This window comes from Elgaria multicarinata, chromosome 2 (genome assembly GCF_023053635.1).
Source record: "Elgaria multicarinata webbii isolate HBS135686 ecotype San Diego chromosome 2, rElgMul1.1.pri, whole genome shotgun sequence".
Taxonomy (NCBI): domain Eukaryota; kingdom Metazoa; phylum Chordata; class Lepidosauria; order Squamata; family Anguidae; genus Elgaria; species Elgaria multicarinata.
The window spans coordinates 136,639,663-136,657,261 of record NC_086172.1 but is presented as its reverse complement, the minus strand read 5'-3'; the positions used below and the strand labels follow the sequence as shown (position 1 = coordinate 136,657,261).

Genomic DNA, 17,599 nt, shown 5'->3' with positions numbered 1-17,599 from the left:
TTGTCACATTTCAATTTGACTTGGATCCATTTAATAGCAAAATCTTATCTCTACCTCAGGATGGCAAATCCCACACAATGCAGAGGGAGGCACGCAGGGGGTAGGTGGGGATAGAAATCTACAGAAGGGTCACAAATGGCCCTTTATTGGGGGAAATTGGACAAGGATTGTATAGGCCTGCTCTCTTCACATTCTGCCCCTGGCAGGATAACTCTGGAGAAGTTACTCGAGCATCTCAAGGGTTTTCGAGCCACAGCACTAGTTTCCCTAGCACGACAACCCCTACAGCAGTTCCCTAGAGCCACCAGGCAAGAGGACTCCCAAGAACTTCCAGGCTGCTACACTGGACTAATTAGAGTTTGTTGCCAGGCAGAAGGACTCTGGGGAGCTGAAACCACATCACCAGAGCTTTGGGGGTTCTATCAAACGGGGTGGTTCTGCCAGCAGGAGGGAACCGCTGGTGGAACAAAATCCTCCGTCCCTGCTGAAGTCCCATCCCCCCTCTGGACGCTTGAATTGCCCTCTGGAATAGATTTGGGGGGGGTTGTACAGGGGGCTGCAGAAGGGAGAAGAGGGTGAGGGAGACCCACCACAGGAGGGGAAATCCCGTTGCAGGAGTGGATGTTCACTTGCCTGAGGGTTGGATCAAACCTTGACTCTGTGGCAGCCTCCTAAGGCCCTGTTACTTGCTAGCTTGTTGCCAGGTGGGAGAATTCTGGGGTGGGATACACTGCACTCAGGCTACAGCAATTCCTCTTGCCCTCCTTTCCTCCACCTCCCCACCCCTTTACTTCAAGAAGCAACTACAGGAAGGTAGAAGATAGAGGATCTCAGAAAAAAGCAAGCCCTTTGGTGTACTTCCTCTGAGCCAAACTAACTCTTGTCCTCTGCATTTCGGGATGCCTCCCTTAACCACTGAAGCAACCATGGGGGCAGGGACTGAACCCAGAAGGTTTCTCTCATCCCAACGGAATGAAAATAACCCTTGGCCCTTTCCTTTTCCTTCTCTCAGCAATTTCGTCAAATCAGCATGTTATTTTCTGCACAAGGCCAAATTCCTGTAATGTTAATAGTTTCAAACACTATATTTACTTACATCTTGAGTGCTAAATTTAGGGGGACAAGAGGACAAGGTAGGAGAGGAGGGGGTCTCCCCCCCCACAACACAACACACGCACACACGTCACGCTACTTACCTGAAACAGGTATCGCTTTTAATACAGAGATGAATTTCTGGATCAATTGTGAAAGAAACCTTCTTTCTTGATATGCCCTAAAAAATCGATAACAGCTTGAGCCACCGATAGTCAATAGAGATAGCATTTTAAATAAATTATCCTTCTATTATATATGAATGTAGTTTATATGTACAGGGTGAGAGGGGATTATTTGACATATTCCCTGGCAACAGTTTGACCGTGGCACTTGTACATTTAGCTCTCTAATGCAATTTTGTAAAAAAAAACAAAAAAACCCGGCAGATGGAACAAGATGTTGTTGTTAACCAACAAAAATTCCCACTGCATATCGAAGGAATTCTTCCATTAATAGTCAAGTTCTGTACAAACTGCCACGTGATACCAGAAACAACTGAAACAAGGCAGTAGGTGTGGACTGCTGTTTTTAGCTCATCAGCATGAAGGGGAGAGAAGCCTTACATAGGAGACTTCCATGGGCCTACATTGCTGCATGACACCAGCCCAAGGAGCACAGCATGACCAGCCCCGTCAGACATGGGGGTATTGCAGCCAGCCCAGATCCTGCTTTCCCCAAGCAGTGTGGAGCTCAGCAAATTGCTCTTACTCAATAACGGCAATCAGATTACAAGCCCTACCCCACAGACCCCGGATTTTCAATGCAAGACATGGTTACTGTGAAGCTTACTGAGTCCGTGTATTTTCATCCATTTTGTCATCGTTCTTCTTGATCAAATTCCAAAATTTCCTAAGCTTTGGCGTCTTTTTCAATTCAAGTTCTAGACGAGCCTAAAATGGCAAGATGACACTGAATTTTCCAGCATGCACGAACCTCTCACATTTTCATTCACCTAACTTGAATGTTCCCATAGCCATCAAAAGAAAAAAGCCAAAGAATAAGAACTCATGCTTGTCTGTTGTGATTATTAGTAAAGGCAGCAACAGAATAGAACTTCTTTGTCCAGAAATAGTAGAAAAGAAATGGGCACTTCCTTTGACCTTTGCAGAGTTCATATTCCACACATATTTAAAGCTCTGTGTCCTAGTTAAACTCGAATTGCTAGCTATAAGATGTTTTAGGCAACAGTAGACAACCTGATGCCCTGCAGATGTTTTAGACTACAACTCCCATCATCCCCACCCAGCATGGCCAGTGTTTGGGGATTTTCATTTTATTTATTTATTTATTTATTTATTTACCGTATTTCTTCGATTGTAAGACGCCATCGATTGTAAGGCGCACACTAACTTCAGTACCACCAACAGAAAAAAAAATACCTAAGACACACCTGCGATTCTAAGACGCACCCCATTTTTAGAGATGTTTATATGGGGGGAAAAGTGCATCTTAGAATCAAAGAAATAGGGTATTACATATTTATACTGCCCAACAGCCAAGGCTCTCTGGGCAGTTTACAATTAAAACCACAGTATACAAAAATCAAGATTTAAACTTTAAAACTTTAAAAATGTCATATAAAACCAGAAGAAGTTACAGTCCAGGGAAAGCTTGTCTAAAAAGATATGTTTTCAGGAGGTGTTTGAAGGATATTACATTTTCCGCCTCCCGAAGTACGCAAGGGAGGATTTTCCAGAGGGTGGGCGACTACTCTTCCTTTAGGACAGAGGTGGTACTAATGGAACAGACAGTAGTTTCTAGCGCTCCTAGAAAGAGGCAGGAGCGCCTCTAGGCCTAGCGATGACACAGAATGAGACCTGCACTTCTACCTGCCTCTTCTGTGCTGTGCTGCCACTGGTTGACCAACTAACTTCGCAGACGAGAGGCAAAGCCACAAGGGCTATGGGGAAAGCACATCACATAACGAACACTGGTGGCGCACCCTCGTACCCTTTGGATTTGCTGGATTTGCAGTACACTTGCCGAAAAACATCCCACATATACTGGCCTACTGATTTAGGAGAGCCTAAACAAAAGATGTTTTGTTCATATGCAACAATTATGTTTCGGTAATCATGGATCTGAATCTACATATCAAAACACTTACAGGTTGGAGGCCCATCCACATTGGTAAGGAGATAAGTTGCTGGACTTGCCCTCTGATCAAATCCACTTCCTGTCACAAGAAGTTAAATAAGCAATTAGGATAATTTTCTAGGCTTGGAGCCAAAGATGCCACTGAGTGAACACCAGGCCCTTCTGCTCACACAAAGCAGAAGGAATTCCTTTTGCCAATGAAACCTCCACATGCCACATCCCATGCTCTTCTAGAAGATTCTTCAATCCTCAGGAACGGCTTTGGGGCATGAACGTGTGGGGAACTGGGGGGGTGGGGGTGGAGGAAAGCTCCGTTCCGTGGACAGAAGTCTGCTCATGGAAGCAATAATCGGTAGCAGGTCTACACAACTGGTGCCCCACCAAGCCAAATGCACCGCACCGACCATGAATTGCTGCTTGCCAGCTGAACAATAATAATAATAACAACAACAAAATATTTCTTACCCGCCTCTCCATTTTGATCGAGCCAGGGAACAACAGTAAGTATAAAATACATAAAATACTGCTTAAAAACATAGTATACGTTGCTAAAACATCCTAAAAAACATACTAAAAGCATCCTAAAAGCTTTAACAAGCTAGAAACAGTGGTAGGCAACTTGGTGCCCTCCAGATTTGTTAGACTACAACTCCCATAATGCCTGACCACTGGCCATGCTAACTAGGACTTATGGGAGTTGCAGTCCAAATCATCTGGAAGGCACCAGTTGCCTACATTTAGGCTAGAAGCACGGTGGAGGGGGGAATCAACTGTTTATTAATGCCTTGTTGGACCCCCATGAATAGTTAATACACTGTTTGGCTTGGTGGGTCACAAGTTGTATAGGTCAGATCTAAACAGATTACCTTTCTGATTTATTTATACGGAGAGTCTCCTGTGCAAGGTGATTCTTCAGGAGCTATTTGTTTATATTTATAATCCATCTTTTCTGGAGAAGCCAAGGATGGGTATCACCTTTATATGAATAAATGCTACTGAAAATAAAACATACACACACATTTAGGAACAATCGTATGCATAGTTAGACAGGCTACAGAATGCTAGAAGTTGTAGGACTTTTTTCTGTATAAACATGCATAGGATTGCACCATTAAAGTCTCATATATAATGATGTATACAGTAACAGCTAACTCAGGTTCTGAGCAATGGTGGCTATGTAGCTCAAATGAGGTTGCCAAGATGCAAAAGAGAGCATTGCTCTGGGGGGAATCCCAAGGTTTATAGCAGTAGAAAAAGAATATTTTGGGGGGGGGAACTATGTGGCAAAAACAAACCAGCCTGATGAGCACTGAGCATGCTCAGTAGCCAGAGAAAATGGGGGTGGGGGTGAAAGAAGAGGTGGAATGGAATGGAGTATCCAGAAAGCAGGTATGGCTGGCCGGAACACTGCAACACTTCATTGCAGATCCCAGTGCAATTTTCTACTAAATCCTGTGGCCGACCACTGAGCACTTGCCCAATGAAGGAAGGCTTACAACACCTCCAAAACATGCTCAATCCCAGGCTCTGATACATGCAAAAGGCAAGGTAATCACTAGTTGAGAGGCAGCCACTGAGAATGCTTATCTATAGATCTTTGCAAGACAGTTAAGACAGTTCCTTGAGCAGAAAGAGCTGCAATGGCTTAGTATGAAGAGGCACAACATCATGCTGTAGAAGCTGACAAGGCTAAATTGGACTGCTGAGAGTAGACAGCACTACAGGCACTACTACACTGTGTGCCAATGGCCCATAAAATGAAACCATGAGACCTCGTAGAAAATAAGCTTACCAAACTGTTGAAGCAGTGATCAAGGAAAAGCAGGAGTATTGTCTGCTCTTGCAGGGAGAATTCACAGTCGTTCTCAGCCAAGGACGCATCCAGCACACGCTTGAAAAAGAACGGGAAGTGCTCGGGCTTCTTTTTGAATGTCTAAACGGGAAATAAGATGGTCTGTAATCTCAGGTGGAACATCTTCTTGGAAAAGTAGGGAGAGATACAAGCCCTGCTCTCACCTTGACATCCATGTATTGAGTGAAAAATTAAAAACTTTTCTTTTTCCTAAAGCTTTTAAAACTTGATGCTGTTTGGACTTTATACTGTTAGTTTTACCCTACCCTGTGCCTGTTTACCCTACCCAGTGCCTGTTTGCATTCTCTTCCCCTCCTTATCGCTTTACTATGATTTTAATAGAATGTAAGCCTATGCGGCAGGGTCTCGCTATTTACTGTTTTACTCTGTACAGCACCATGTACATAGATGGTGCTATATAAATAAATAAATAATAATAATAATAATAATAATAATAATAATAATAATAATGATCAGATAGATGGACCGGGGTGGGTGGGTGGGGGCTGTGCCTGCTGCTAGCCCCATCTCTGACCTCCAAGTGGCCAGTGAAAGGTGAGACTGTGCTCCACACACATAGAACTATGTTGTGTTCATAGGGTCTGTACCTGAAATCAGGAACCTGTGCAATCAGTGTCCCCGACTGCACATAAAGGCTCCACATGTGTGCAGTGTATGTGCATAGAGCATGTCCTCAACCTCTGCTGAACGCACAGAGGTCAAGGGCAGCAGACACACAGGCCAGCTCAGTGTAAAAATACTCCAAATAAATAAGTAATAGACAGCTTGGGTCCAAGTAGAAACCCGGGGTCCATTCTTATACTACTGTGAGGGTGGCTTCCTTTCCCCGCCTCTTGTCATGGTCCATGCTCCCTGCCCGTCATGTGTCTCAGCACAGAGTGGTGCCACGGGGAGTGAAAACTGTGGCCACGTCCATAATGTAAAAATGGCCCTAAGGTGAAGGTGCTTGCCAATTTCTGTAAGTCTTCTTGCCAAAATGAAAGTGTCTCTTTAGACAGCATAAATACCCCAATATTAAATGCCAGACTTTGTCGAGCATCCAATAGAGAGGAATCGCCTCCAATCCCTGGAACGATTCCTGACACGTTGCTCCTGCTTCCACTGCGAAGGCTTTCAACTGTCCACTGCTATTCTCTAACTGCTACTCTCTAACAGGAGTAGGCTGTTGCTTAAAAGGCTGTGGCAGACGACGAGGCACAAGGACAGCCGGCATTGTATGTTCTGACATCCGACGACACTTTAAGTGGGCAATGTGAAAGTGGCAAATTGTGAGTCAAAGTTACTGCTGGCTATAATTGAAGTCCATTACCTCCCACGCCGGAACATTCTCCCTGAACTTTTCATTCACCATACAACAGATCGACATCAGATAAGCCTTGCTGGACACCTCAGGAGAATAATTCATCCACAAGTAATTTTCGAGGTACTGGCTGTGAACATTGAAAAGACAGGAGAGTTACCACCCACCTAATCTGACACTAGTCAGGGGATAAGAAGTACAATTATCTATCATTTATAAAAGTCCCACCTATGTGATCTGTGAGGAGCTTCAAATGTTACCTCTAACACAGGTCACTGCAGTGAAACTTTCTGGGGCCATTTAAATTAGTCTGAATGGACGGAGCAGATGAATTAGCCCTCCAGAAGGCTCTGTTCATTAACGGGTTCTTTACTTGGCAGTACAAGCACTATATTAGGATGAAAATTAATCCATGGTGATTGTGCAGGGGGGCAGGAATAAGCAGGCATCTTACTTGTGAGACACATTGCAACAGACACTTGCTTGAGTACACCAAAAAAAATGCCCACTGCCTCCTGAGACAAAGCGAGCATTCTAACATAGAAAGGCTTTGTATAAAAGCTATTATTATGTATTCAAATATACATAATATATTTAGGCTTTTAGATTGTAAGCCTGTGGGCAGGGACTGTCAAGAAATACTTTTGTAAGCCGCCGTGAGAGCCTTTTTAGGCTGAATGGCGGCATAAAAATCCTTAAATACATAAATAAATAAATAAATAAATAAATAAAATATATCTCTCAGCTTGATTCTGTTGTGTGTTTGTGATGACCAACGGTTTTTAGCACATAAATCCGACTGGTGGTTGTGCGTAAATAATGTTACTTACATTTCCTATAGAGCAGCCTTCCCCAATCTGGGGGTCATGCTGGCTGGGGATGATGGGAGTCATAGTCTAACACATCTGGAGGACATCAGAGTGGGGAAAGCTGCTATAGAGTCAACTGTACAGCTCAGGCTCTGAGGTACAGCCAGGTGGATGAATGAATTACAATACTTTGCAAAGCTTAGTTACTGTATTTCATTCTTGACATAACAATCATACAAATTATGTCAGAATCTTCAAAGCGCTTCGTACAAAGTATCACAGCAATCCTTACAACCACCTTGCAAAATGTGGCCTGTATTAGGGAAATACAGCTTTTGTTAAATCCATGGCAACTGTGTTTCAGGAATTGTCAGGTGTCTTCCATTCCATCGTTGACTCATTGATGGAATCTGATTCCTTTCAGGGATGTATGAGAATGTTGGTCCTGTTTGTATGTACAAATACCACCTCCAAAAAAGTAAAAAAGCAGCCCGCAAGTCTGCAGGACTCAGAAAAAGACAGTCCACTGCAGAATTCGTAGGTTGGATTCACAGAAATCTGAACTCATTTGAATATGTTGCGGATTCCCCCAACACCCTACTGAGTATTTACACCTCCACATTGAAGATGAAGGGTAGGGAGGGCCAGGCTCCAGTGGCTTGCCAAAAGCCTCCCCTTAGAATGAAGCCTCCAGCATCTGGGAGGCTTCAGAGTATCCAATGCCCTGCTTGGCTACTGCCAGCAGAGCAGGAAGAGTGACGGAGATGATATTCACCTCTCCATTGTACTTCTATGAAATCTTATTTACAAGGGCCTCTGAGCCAGTCTAGAGACGGCAGGCTGCCAGGGACTGGGCCAGGGCTGAACAGGCTATAGGATTCCTTGTATCCCAGCCTCTCCTCTCCCCGCCCACCAGAATGCTCTCTTTTCTCTCCCTCCAAAGCTACATTTGAGACTTCGGGAAGCAGCCAGTGTGGTTCTTTCCATGCTGGCTGTGTGGGGAGAGGGGACAGAGACTGGAACTTAAGGCTCCTCCTCCGTGGCCTCAGGAGGGGGGACTCCCAGCAAGCCTATATTCCCTGGGATACTCTCCAGGGCCCATAAGATTACTCTCTCTGCAAGTTCATGACTACGGCAATTTTTGAACCAGGGATGTCCCTGCCCACACTGAACCACTACACCATGCCAGTTTTTAATTTTAAAATGGACTTCTTGCTCCAAAAACACTTACCTAAATTCCAAAAGCATTATTTTTCTAATAGCAAATCTGAAATCAAAGACAGAGGGGAAGAAATGGATTAGCCTTTGATTGGCCTGCCCTTCCACCCTAAACTTTTGCAATGCCATGTATCTCCCCTTGCAGCACTGACATATCATCTTGTACACCATACTGGCAGTGGTCGATACACCTCCATCCTACAGGTAAAGAAGCAGCAGGTTTCAAGTCTGTCCTGTATGTAAGGTCTACATCATGATCTAAATCCAACGTTATGCAAGCAGACTTCCTCCCAAGTTTCCTCTTCCCTCCTGCCCCTGGAAACTCAACCCCCACCCCCAATCTGTTTTGATGAATCCCTCAGGCATCAGAAGCAAAACTGGGATGTACAGAAATTCAATCCGCCAGTGGATACTGTGGGAGAAGGACACCAACGGCTACAAACCCATGTTTCCAGATGATCATAAAACCACAGCATTCCAGAGTCACTGTGTGCCTTCCCTTCGACTCACTCATAGCAATTTCATTACACTTGATAAGCTTAAGTTCTTTGGCTTTCCTTTAAGTACAGAAGGCTGCTCACCCTGACTCACACCATTAAATTACAGCCTGAAAGTGTGAGAAATAAATTGCTGAATGACTGCAACACAGCTTCTTGCTGCTTCTGCTGGGATGAGACCGAGTCATTGAATTGCGAGGATGGTGACAAGGTACTTTGAGAGGTGCTGTCAGCCTTGCTTGAGTCTCGCACCTCTTGGCTAATAAGGTTGGATTGAAAGGGAGCAACCCATCGGTTCCAGGAGGCTGTGAATGCCTTATTAAGAGAAGGGATAGACCCAGCTGTTTTGAAGGAGATGGTCATGACACCACTCCTGAAGAAACTCTCCCTGAATCCAGATGATCACACCAACCATCAAGTAGCCACAAATACAGGCTTTTCTAGGCAAGGTGCTTGAATAAGAGGTGGTGTCAGCTAAACTCCAGGCATTATTGGATGACAACGATTATTTAAGCCCATTTTAATTTGGCTTCAAGACCAGTTTTGGCACTGAAACTTCTTTTCCACTCTGGTGGATGACCTATGCCAGGAGAATGAAGGTGTAATGTGAACCTGTTGATTCTCTTGGACGTGTCAGAGGTTTTGATAGTATCACTCATGTTATCCTTCTGGATTTTTTGTCCATGTTGGGAATTTTAGGCACTCTGCTTCAGTAGTTATGATTCTACCTAGCAAGCAAATTTCAGAATATGCTGTTGTTGGACTCTTGTCTGCTCCAAGACCCTTGTGCTATAGAGTCCTGTAGAATGCTATAATGTTCCCCGTGCTATTTAACATCTACATGAAACTGCTGAGACAGTTGTTGTCAGTATGCTAACAACTCCCAGGTCTATTTTTGTTTTTCACATAGTCTAAATCAGTGGTCTTCAACCAGTGGATCACAACCCAAAAGTGGATCACAAAATCAGTCCAGATGGGTGACGGCAAAGCTGTTGCTGCCATGTTGGGCAATTGTAAAATTATGAAAGTGGGTCCCATGTTGCAGGTTAGGAGTCTGAGGTGGGCCTCAGATCTGGACCAGTTGAAGACCACTGGTCTAGATGGCATAGTGGATATGCTGGGTAGGTGGCCTGAGGCAGTGGTAAGTAGATGGGAGCCAGAATTGATCTGTGCACTGAATGTCTTACAGTGGTTAACAAAAATTGTCCATGCAAGTTAATTTATACAAGACAAACTCATGCAGCCCCCAATTCAGATGATGATTTTATGAAGCATTCATTATCAGAAAATTTTAAAATGTATCTATGAAGATACTCATATTAAGTAGTTTGATAGTACATATGACAAGGGTTAAGGTCACTACCATGCTTTAGATAGTTCAGAGCAGTAGTCTTCAACCGGGCGGGGTGCGTGGGCAGATGCGTCGTGGCAAAGCTGTTGCTGCCATGTTGAGCAATTGTGAAAGTGGGCCCCATGTTACAGGTTGGGAGTCCAAGGTGCATCAAGACCAGTTGAAGACCACTGGTTTAGAACATGCAGTTTAGTCTGGATATGTCTTTTAAATCCAACTATAATACAGGAAATGCAGTGTACATACTTTGATCTAACAATTTCTTTTCCATATACATCTTCAATAACCTACAAAGAGAGAGAGAGATTTCTGTTTTTAAGTTCTGCACTAAAATTCATGCTTCAGCAATATTAATTCCCATGCTTTCTAGTAATATGCATTTGCAATGAAAAACTCTGGTAAATGGTTAACAACAGCAGCATACTCATAAAACAATAATAATGCTTCATATTAACATTTTCTCCAATTGAAATCAGGAAAATTTAGAAGGGTTTGCTAGGAAGAAATAAGAACTATATATTGAAAAATCAAAGAGTGATTTAAAAAAACAAACTCACTCACTCCCAGGAACCTAGTGGTTTTACCCAGTATTCATACTCAAAAGCAATAATGAAAAAACAGAGTTTAATGACTGAAATTAAACTTGCTTAAAACTGCATAAACAAGCCATGGAAAGCTGGCATCAAATCAATATTCTTATTGCTCTGTAACCCAAAGTTCTAAAGTAAAAATAACGAGAAAAGTATTCTCACTAATGTTTACTACTTAATACCAAATCAGTTTCCCATATGCTCCTCAGAGCCAGGGAGAAGCCACCGCCCTTCTCAAGCAATAGGTCATAAATTGCTGAGGTCACGCCTTTATCTTTCCCTTTGGATCTACATATACAGATTGAAGATATAAAATGGAAACAAATTTGGATAAATCCCCCCCTCCGAACAATATCGTCCCGCATACAGGAGTCAGCCCTCAAGGTTATATTAAGATGGTATATAACTCCAATTCAACTCTCGCATGCAACGACTTCAATCTCCCCACTGTGTTGGAGAGGATGCGATGAAAAGGGCTTTTACTTACATATGTGGTGGGAGTGTAAGGCCCTGAAGCAGTTCTGGGAAACTATCTTCAATATAATTTCTAAGGCCACTGATCAGATAATCTTCCCAGAACCAAGCCTGGCGCTGCTGTCCCTGCCCAATGCTCTAAACCCCTCCCTTACCCATAAAGAATTGGTATTTATCCTCCTTACGGCAGCTCGTTTAGAAATAGCCGAACACTGGAAGGATCCGAAGGGCCCTACACTCACTGGATGGAAAGGGAAAGTGTGGGATATAGCCTGCTCTGAAAAATTAACCTACCACCGCAGAGTCTCGTCGGGCCAACTTAGCTATGACCCATTCAATGAAATATGGTCTCCTTTTCTCAATTACATCAATGGTATAGATGTGGCATCCAACTCTGGTTTAACAGATCTTCCTCTGACCACAGTAAATTGAAGGAAACAAGCTCGGTTCGGCAACTACAGAAATCGTGTTTGTGTATTTATTAGAAACGCTGTCTGACTTGTAAGTTTTTATATATATTTTTAACTTTTTTAAAAACTGCTTTGTTAAATGGAGTTTAATAAATATTTTTTTAAAAAAAACTACTTAATACCAAATTAAGATAGAACTACTGAACATGTATTAAACAATTACCTTTGACTCAAAAGGTAGCTTTTTCTTGACACGTGGTGCCCAGTACTTATTAGCCAACTGTAAGATAAAATACCATTTAATTAAAATATAGAAACAGAAAGCTGAGCCTGCTGTAACCGTATGCCTCCATTGCATATGACAACCTGAGAATATTTCTGTACTTACAATCCCCACTGTATAGAATAATGTGAGGATGCAGTGCTGTAATCAAAATGAATACATAATAGGAATATGCACCAACCACAGTTTTAACCCTGTCTGGGTGCTTTGGAAAATAGCCCATTTCAGTTTGGATTGATTCATAGGCCACCCATTTCAACTCAGATCCTAATCTCGAGTCAGAAATCCAAACCTTCATACTTCCCATTGACTATCATCAGAAAACAACAAATGGCAGTAACTTTTTTTCCCGTTAGTCAGAATTAGATGAAATTTGCAAGCACAGTGGTCCCTTATGAGGGGATCAAGTCTGCCAAATTTCAGACAACTAGATGCAGATTTATTTTGCATGCTATGTGCCTTTAAACTTTGATTTTAAAAAAAGCAAGGTAAGGAAAGATAACTGTTTTTTAATTCTTGGTGCAGAATTGGAAGATATTTGCACAGAATGCTAGGCCTGAGCCATGAGTCAATTTAAAGGGAACACTTACTCCGCTTAAATAGGAGTAACAAGCTATAGCAAATCAAGATATCCAGAGTACACTGGTATGCATTTTGCCACACACACCAAGGACGTTATCAAGACTTTGAAGTGATCGATGCCAAGAGAAGGAGATGGCGAGAAGGAGAATGTCATCCTTTTAATCTGTTGAATCATAGGCCAGCCAGCCATTAATTTGATCAATGGGAAAAAACAAAGATGCCACCCAGAGTGTTTATTGCAGCCATATGCAACAATGATCCACTGTTTATTATCAGGATATTTGGGGTTAATATTCGCCTCTGAGTCTTTAGAAACATTGTTTTAATTATTAAATGCTGAGAAGGAAAAACAAACCACACATATACCTAATGGCCAGTACACCCAAAAATACACATACTTTTGATGCTGAAGACAGAAAGGCCTGGAATTCAATTGGACATATGATGCTTGCCTTTGGAGGAAGCATGATCAAACATCCTGCTTTAGCATGAATGCAACCAACAGTTATTACAAACAACAGCAGAGTACCATCGCTACTATGCTTTATTTCAGGCTTTCTGGAAGCATCTGACTGGTCTCTGTGGAAAACAGGATCATGGATTAGAGCATGACGTGTTGGTCTGATCCACCCAGAATTTTATCAGAAAAATGATAATGAAAACCCTTTTAGTATCTTTTTTGTATTTTACTTCTTTGTATTGTAAAGTTTTTGTGTGCTTACCTATGCATTTGTAAAGTTTATATGACCATAATGGTTGAAACAAGAGCTCATAGTCCAGCTGCCTGTTTCTTGCAGCAGCAATCCAGATGTCCATGGGAAGCCCACAACAGGAAAGGAAAGCAACAAGCCTTTCTCACTGAATCAGTGTAATCTTCTTTTAAAGCTGTCTAAGTTGGTGGCCCTCACAGTGGTGCGGTTGGGGCCAGATCCCGGGGCCAAAGGCCAGGTGCTGCCAAAGGAGAGTGGCCAATGATGGGTGCAGAAGCAAACAGGCCCAACATCAATACCTGGCTCACTGAAGGCGATACTGCTCATTGCAGCCATCTTTTCTTTTGTCATTTTATAGGCAGGGGACAACCAACTTGTCCTGTACATGATTACGGATGCTTTTATTATTATTATTTTTAAAATATGTTATCTTTTCTCCCACAAAAGGGTACTTCTGACCAAGTAATTGTGTTTAGTATCAGGTTAACAGAAGTAGTCAGGTTGGTATTATGATTTAAGTGAGTTTAAAATAAGAAACTGCACAGACTCAGAGTATTTCATTATCATCTTCATCCTCAGGGTTGGTAACCAGTTAAAGCAACCTTCCCCAAGCTGGTGCCCTCCAGATGTGTTGGCGTGCAACTCCTGTCTTTCCCAGCTAGGGATGAAGGAGTTGCAGTTCAACACATCTGGAAGGCACTACGTTGCAGATGGCAGAGTTAAAGCATATGTTTACTTATTTACAACATTTATATACCTCTCCACATCTAAACAGAACCAAGAGCAGTGAATAATAAAAGAAAAAGAATAAAACACCATATTAAAAGTTCTCTTTTCTTTTTAACATAATACCAATAAAAATATGGCTGGTCAACTAAGGAAGGCTTCTTGAAATGAAGATGCTTTCAGGAGGCACTAGAAACCGTTGCAATGTTGGTGCCTGCCTGACCTCCAAAGGCAGAGAGTTCCATAGAAAGGGGGCCACCACACTGAAGGCTCTACTCTGGGTGGACTCCAGTCAGGCCATAGGTTCATCCAGAACCACCAAGAACATGACTCTGATGACTTTAGTGACCTGGGAGAAGGCACTCCATCAGTTATCCTGATCCCATTGTTTACGGCTTTGTACACTACTACTAAATCCTTAAACTTGATCTGGTAGCGAACAGCCAGCCAGTGCAGTTCCCTCAGCAAAGGAGTTGCATACTGAAAAGGGGCAGCTCTTGACAAGAGCCGAGCAGCTACGTTTTGCTCCAGCTTCCGGAGCATCCTTAAGGGCAGCCCACATGGAGTGCATTGCAATAACCCAGTCTTGAGGTTGCTAACGCCTGTACCGCTGTGACCAAGCATGCGTTACTCGTGAGCTTCACAACTGAAGTAATACACATGGCCGCCCAAAGGGGTGAGTGTAGGAGTTTTAAGGCCGCAATCCTATATTACCTTCCTTGGGAGTAAGTCCCATTGAACTCAACAGGCCTTACTTCTGAGGAGACGTGTATAGGATCTGAAACTACATCTTGCAGGGACGAATTCCCATAGCCGAACGGCAGACTGCGTGAAGAGGCGCTTCCTTGTCGCCCGCCCTGAACTTCCCCTCCCTCCGACCCTGACGAGCCGGCCAAGTCGGAAAGGGCCCCTCCGCAGAAGCGGCGAGAAGCCACAACCCCGGAGCTCCTTCGCGGGGCCTGACTGCGGCCCGCTCCTAACCTGCGTCACGAACTCCGCGTTGATCTGCGACACGGTGGGAGCCACGATCTTCTTGGGCGGAGGCGCAGGCGACGGCTGCGGCGAAGAAGCCACCGGCGCTGCCATGTCGCCACGGCCGCGCAAGAGCCCTCGCTTCGCTCAGCCGGCCTCTTCCACGAGGGTTCCGCTAAGCCCTCCCGGGACTACGCTTAGTCTCGCCCGCTCTCCCCTCCGCGAATGGGTTGGCCCGCCCAGACCCCAGCCGCCGAGCGCAACACTTCGGCTCCTTACAGGTCCATTGCCACTGAGCTCCCGCCCTCCGGAAAACCTGAGTACATAGAGATAGAAGTGGTAGCATGACACGTGCTTCCGGGTCTATCTGCACTTCTATTGTGGTTCTCTCATTTTACACATGGAGGGGTAAAAGCACCACGTGCCTGCAAACAACATTTATCAAATGTTGTAATATAGGAGGGGTCTTATTAACTGTTAGTCATATATAATATATCATATGCGAACTGAATATTGTTTAAAAAATCTAAATCATAAATTTTAAGTAATGTCTGTTTGTTCTTAATGATTACGTGATTTTTTGAAATGGTCAGAAGACTTATTCAATGAAGGTATTCATTCAATCACATGAAGGGGTGCCGAGGGGGAAGTTAACTAGATTTACCTTTTCTGCAAATTGACGAGGGTGGCAGGTTTTGTTTTATTGTCTGTTTTCAACATGGCTGGTGTGGTGATACCAGCTTTTAGAAGAACGGCCGTGTTACTATTTAAAAAAACCGGGTGGGTGTGGGTGTGTTCCGCAATCCTAAATACATTGACAGGGGAAAATGCCATTTCATTCAGTAGGATTACTATTGAGCAGCAGTGGTTTTAATTGTATGTGCATCTTACACGTTTTTGTGGTTTTTAATTTTTGTATATTGTTGTTTTTAAATGTTTTATCTTATGTGAACTGCCCAGAGAACTTCGGCTATGGGGCAGTATGCAAATGCAATAAATAAATAAATCCATAGAGTAGACCTGGCAGCTGCAAGCCTGTGCACATTTGCGTGGGAATAAACGCCTAACGTAACAGAATTAATAGTGATATCTTGGTTAAGCCTACCCAGATATAAATCCCATTTTGTTTAATAGGACATTCCTAAGTAAGTGGGTACAGGATTGCATTCTTAGTTCTGAATGAATATGCATACATTTCTTTTGTAACAGATTTAGGAAGCAATCCTATGCATGTTTAGACAGAAAAAGTCCCAGCATGTTATCCTATCCTGGCTGGGACATGCTGGGAGTTGTAGGACTTTTTTTCTGTCTAAACACACACAGAATTTCATCCTTATTATGGCAGATTTCATGGATAAGGCTCCCCCAACCTGGTGCTTTTGAGATATTTGGGACTACAACTCCCAGCATTCCCTACCATTGGCCATGCTAGCTAGGGCTGATGGGAGTTGAAGCATAAACATCTGGGAAGCACCCATTTGGGGAAGTATTGTCTTCATTTGGCAGGGTGTGTAACATGGATATATAGAGAAAAATGTAAACAATTAGATCATTAGACACATAATCCTTTGCTTTAACAGGTCATGAAATATCTGTATCCCCAATGCAATTAGTTGTCTTCACCTACGCAACACAAGTGCACCTTGATAGCTTGTAGTACTGCAGTTGAGAACTTTATGATGCATTTCACCCATCAAGATTGAATGGATGGCAGCTCTCAAAGCTTTCATTAGCAGCTTTTAAACAATATTCTACCAACCTCAGCTCCCATCTGAAATGTGGATATGATTGATGGTTACCCTGATCAGCATAACAACACTTAGGTGCAATCCAATGCATATTTTGATGGGAAAAGTCCTACAACTCCCAGCACTCCCCTACCAGCCACGCTGGTTGGAGAATACTTGGGAGTTTTAGGCCTTCCCCCGCCCATCTGAACATGCATAGGATTGTGCCCTTAGACTGCACTCCAGGATGATCAGAAACCATCCTCTGTCTGCCCTCTGACCCTTGAGATATGATCACTGCATGGTTGTTGTAAACCGCTCTTGACCTGTAATCCTGTGTCTACTTCATGGGACATGCATAGGATTGCACTGTTAGCCACAACACCTACACCTGTGGGCTATATTTACATTTGCAGCACAGTTCTTTAAAAAGGTCTTCACAGCTAAGAAAACCTTAACTTCGGAACTCATATTTAAGAGTAGACCCGTTGAAATGAATGGGACTGACGTTGGGTACAATTCAGCGTGATTTCCTGTGTTTGCTTCTAACTTTTCAGATTTGAGGAGTGGGTGGATATAAAGCGCTGCTGCTAAACCACAACCATTAAGAAGCGTGTAACCTTATGTATGTTTAGATAGAAAAAGAAGTCCTACGCGCTGGCTGGGAAATGCTGGGAGGTTCCCCCCCCCCTCCCTGTTTAGACATGCATAGGATTGCGCCTTAAACCTCTGCCTTTTAGGAACAGCTGCTACCCCTCTAACGAGCGGGGGAGGGGACGGGGAAAGGAATGAGAAAGCTTCGTCTCCAGACCAAGGCATTGACACTCTTGCTATCTATTTCTATACTTTTTAAGTCTATGCATATAGCCGAGCCGGGAGGGAAGA

General features: G+C 43.4%; 1 protein-coding gene across 1 annotated transcript in view; it reads right to left on the bottom strand.

Annotated features, from left to right (window-relative positions):
* The window catches only part of AQR (aquarius intron-binding spliceosomal factor), an 80,550-nt gene extending 65,434 nt beyond the window's left edge, over window positions 1–15,116 (bottom strand). The window contains exons 1-9 of the mRNA XM_063117758.1: window positions 14,997–15,116; window positions 11,938–11,994; window positions 10,487–10,527; window positions 8,406–8,441; window positions 6,375–6,495; window positions 4,985–5,125; window positions 3,203–3,271; window positions 1,885–1,985; window positions 1,197–1,273 (exon numbers count right to left, since the gene is read on the bottom strand). Of these exons, the coding sequence (XP_062973828.1) occupies window positions 1,197–1,273; window positions 1,885–1,985; window positions 3,203–3,271; window positions 4,985–5,125; window positions 6,375–6,495; window positions 8,406–8,441; window positions 10,487–10,527; window positions 11,938–11,994; window positions 14,997–15,101 (748 nt within the window). The 5' untranslated portion in view covers window positions 15,102–15,116. The remainder of the gene's footprint in view (window positions 1–1,196; window positions 1,274–1,884; window positions 1,986–3,202; window positions 3,272–4,984; window positions 5,126–6,374; window positions 6,496–8,405; window positions 8,442–10,486; window positions 10,528–11,937; window positions 11,995–14,996) is intronic.
* Window positions 15,117–17,599: the final 2,483 nt, after the last annotated feature.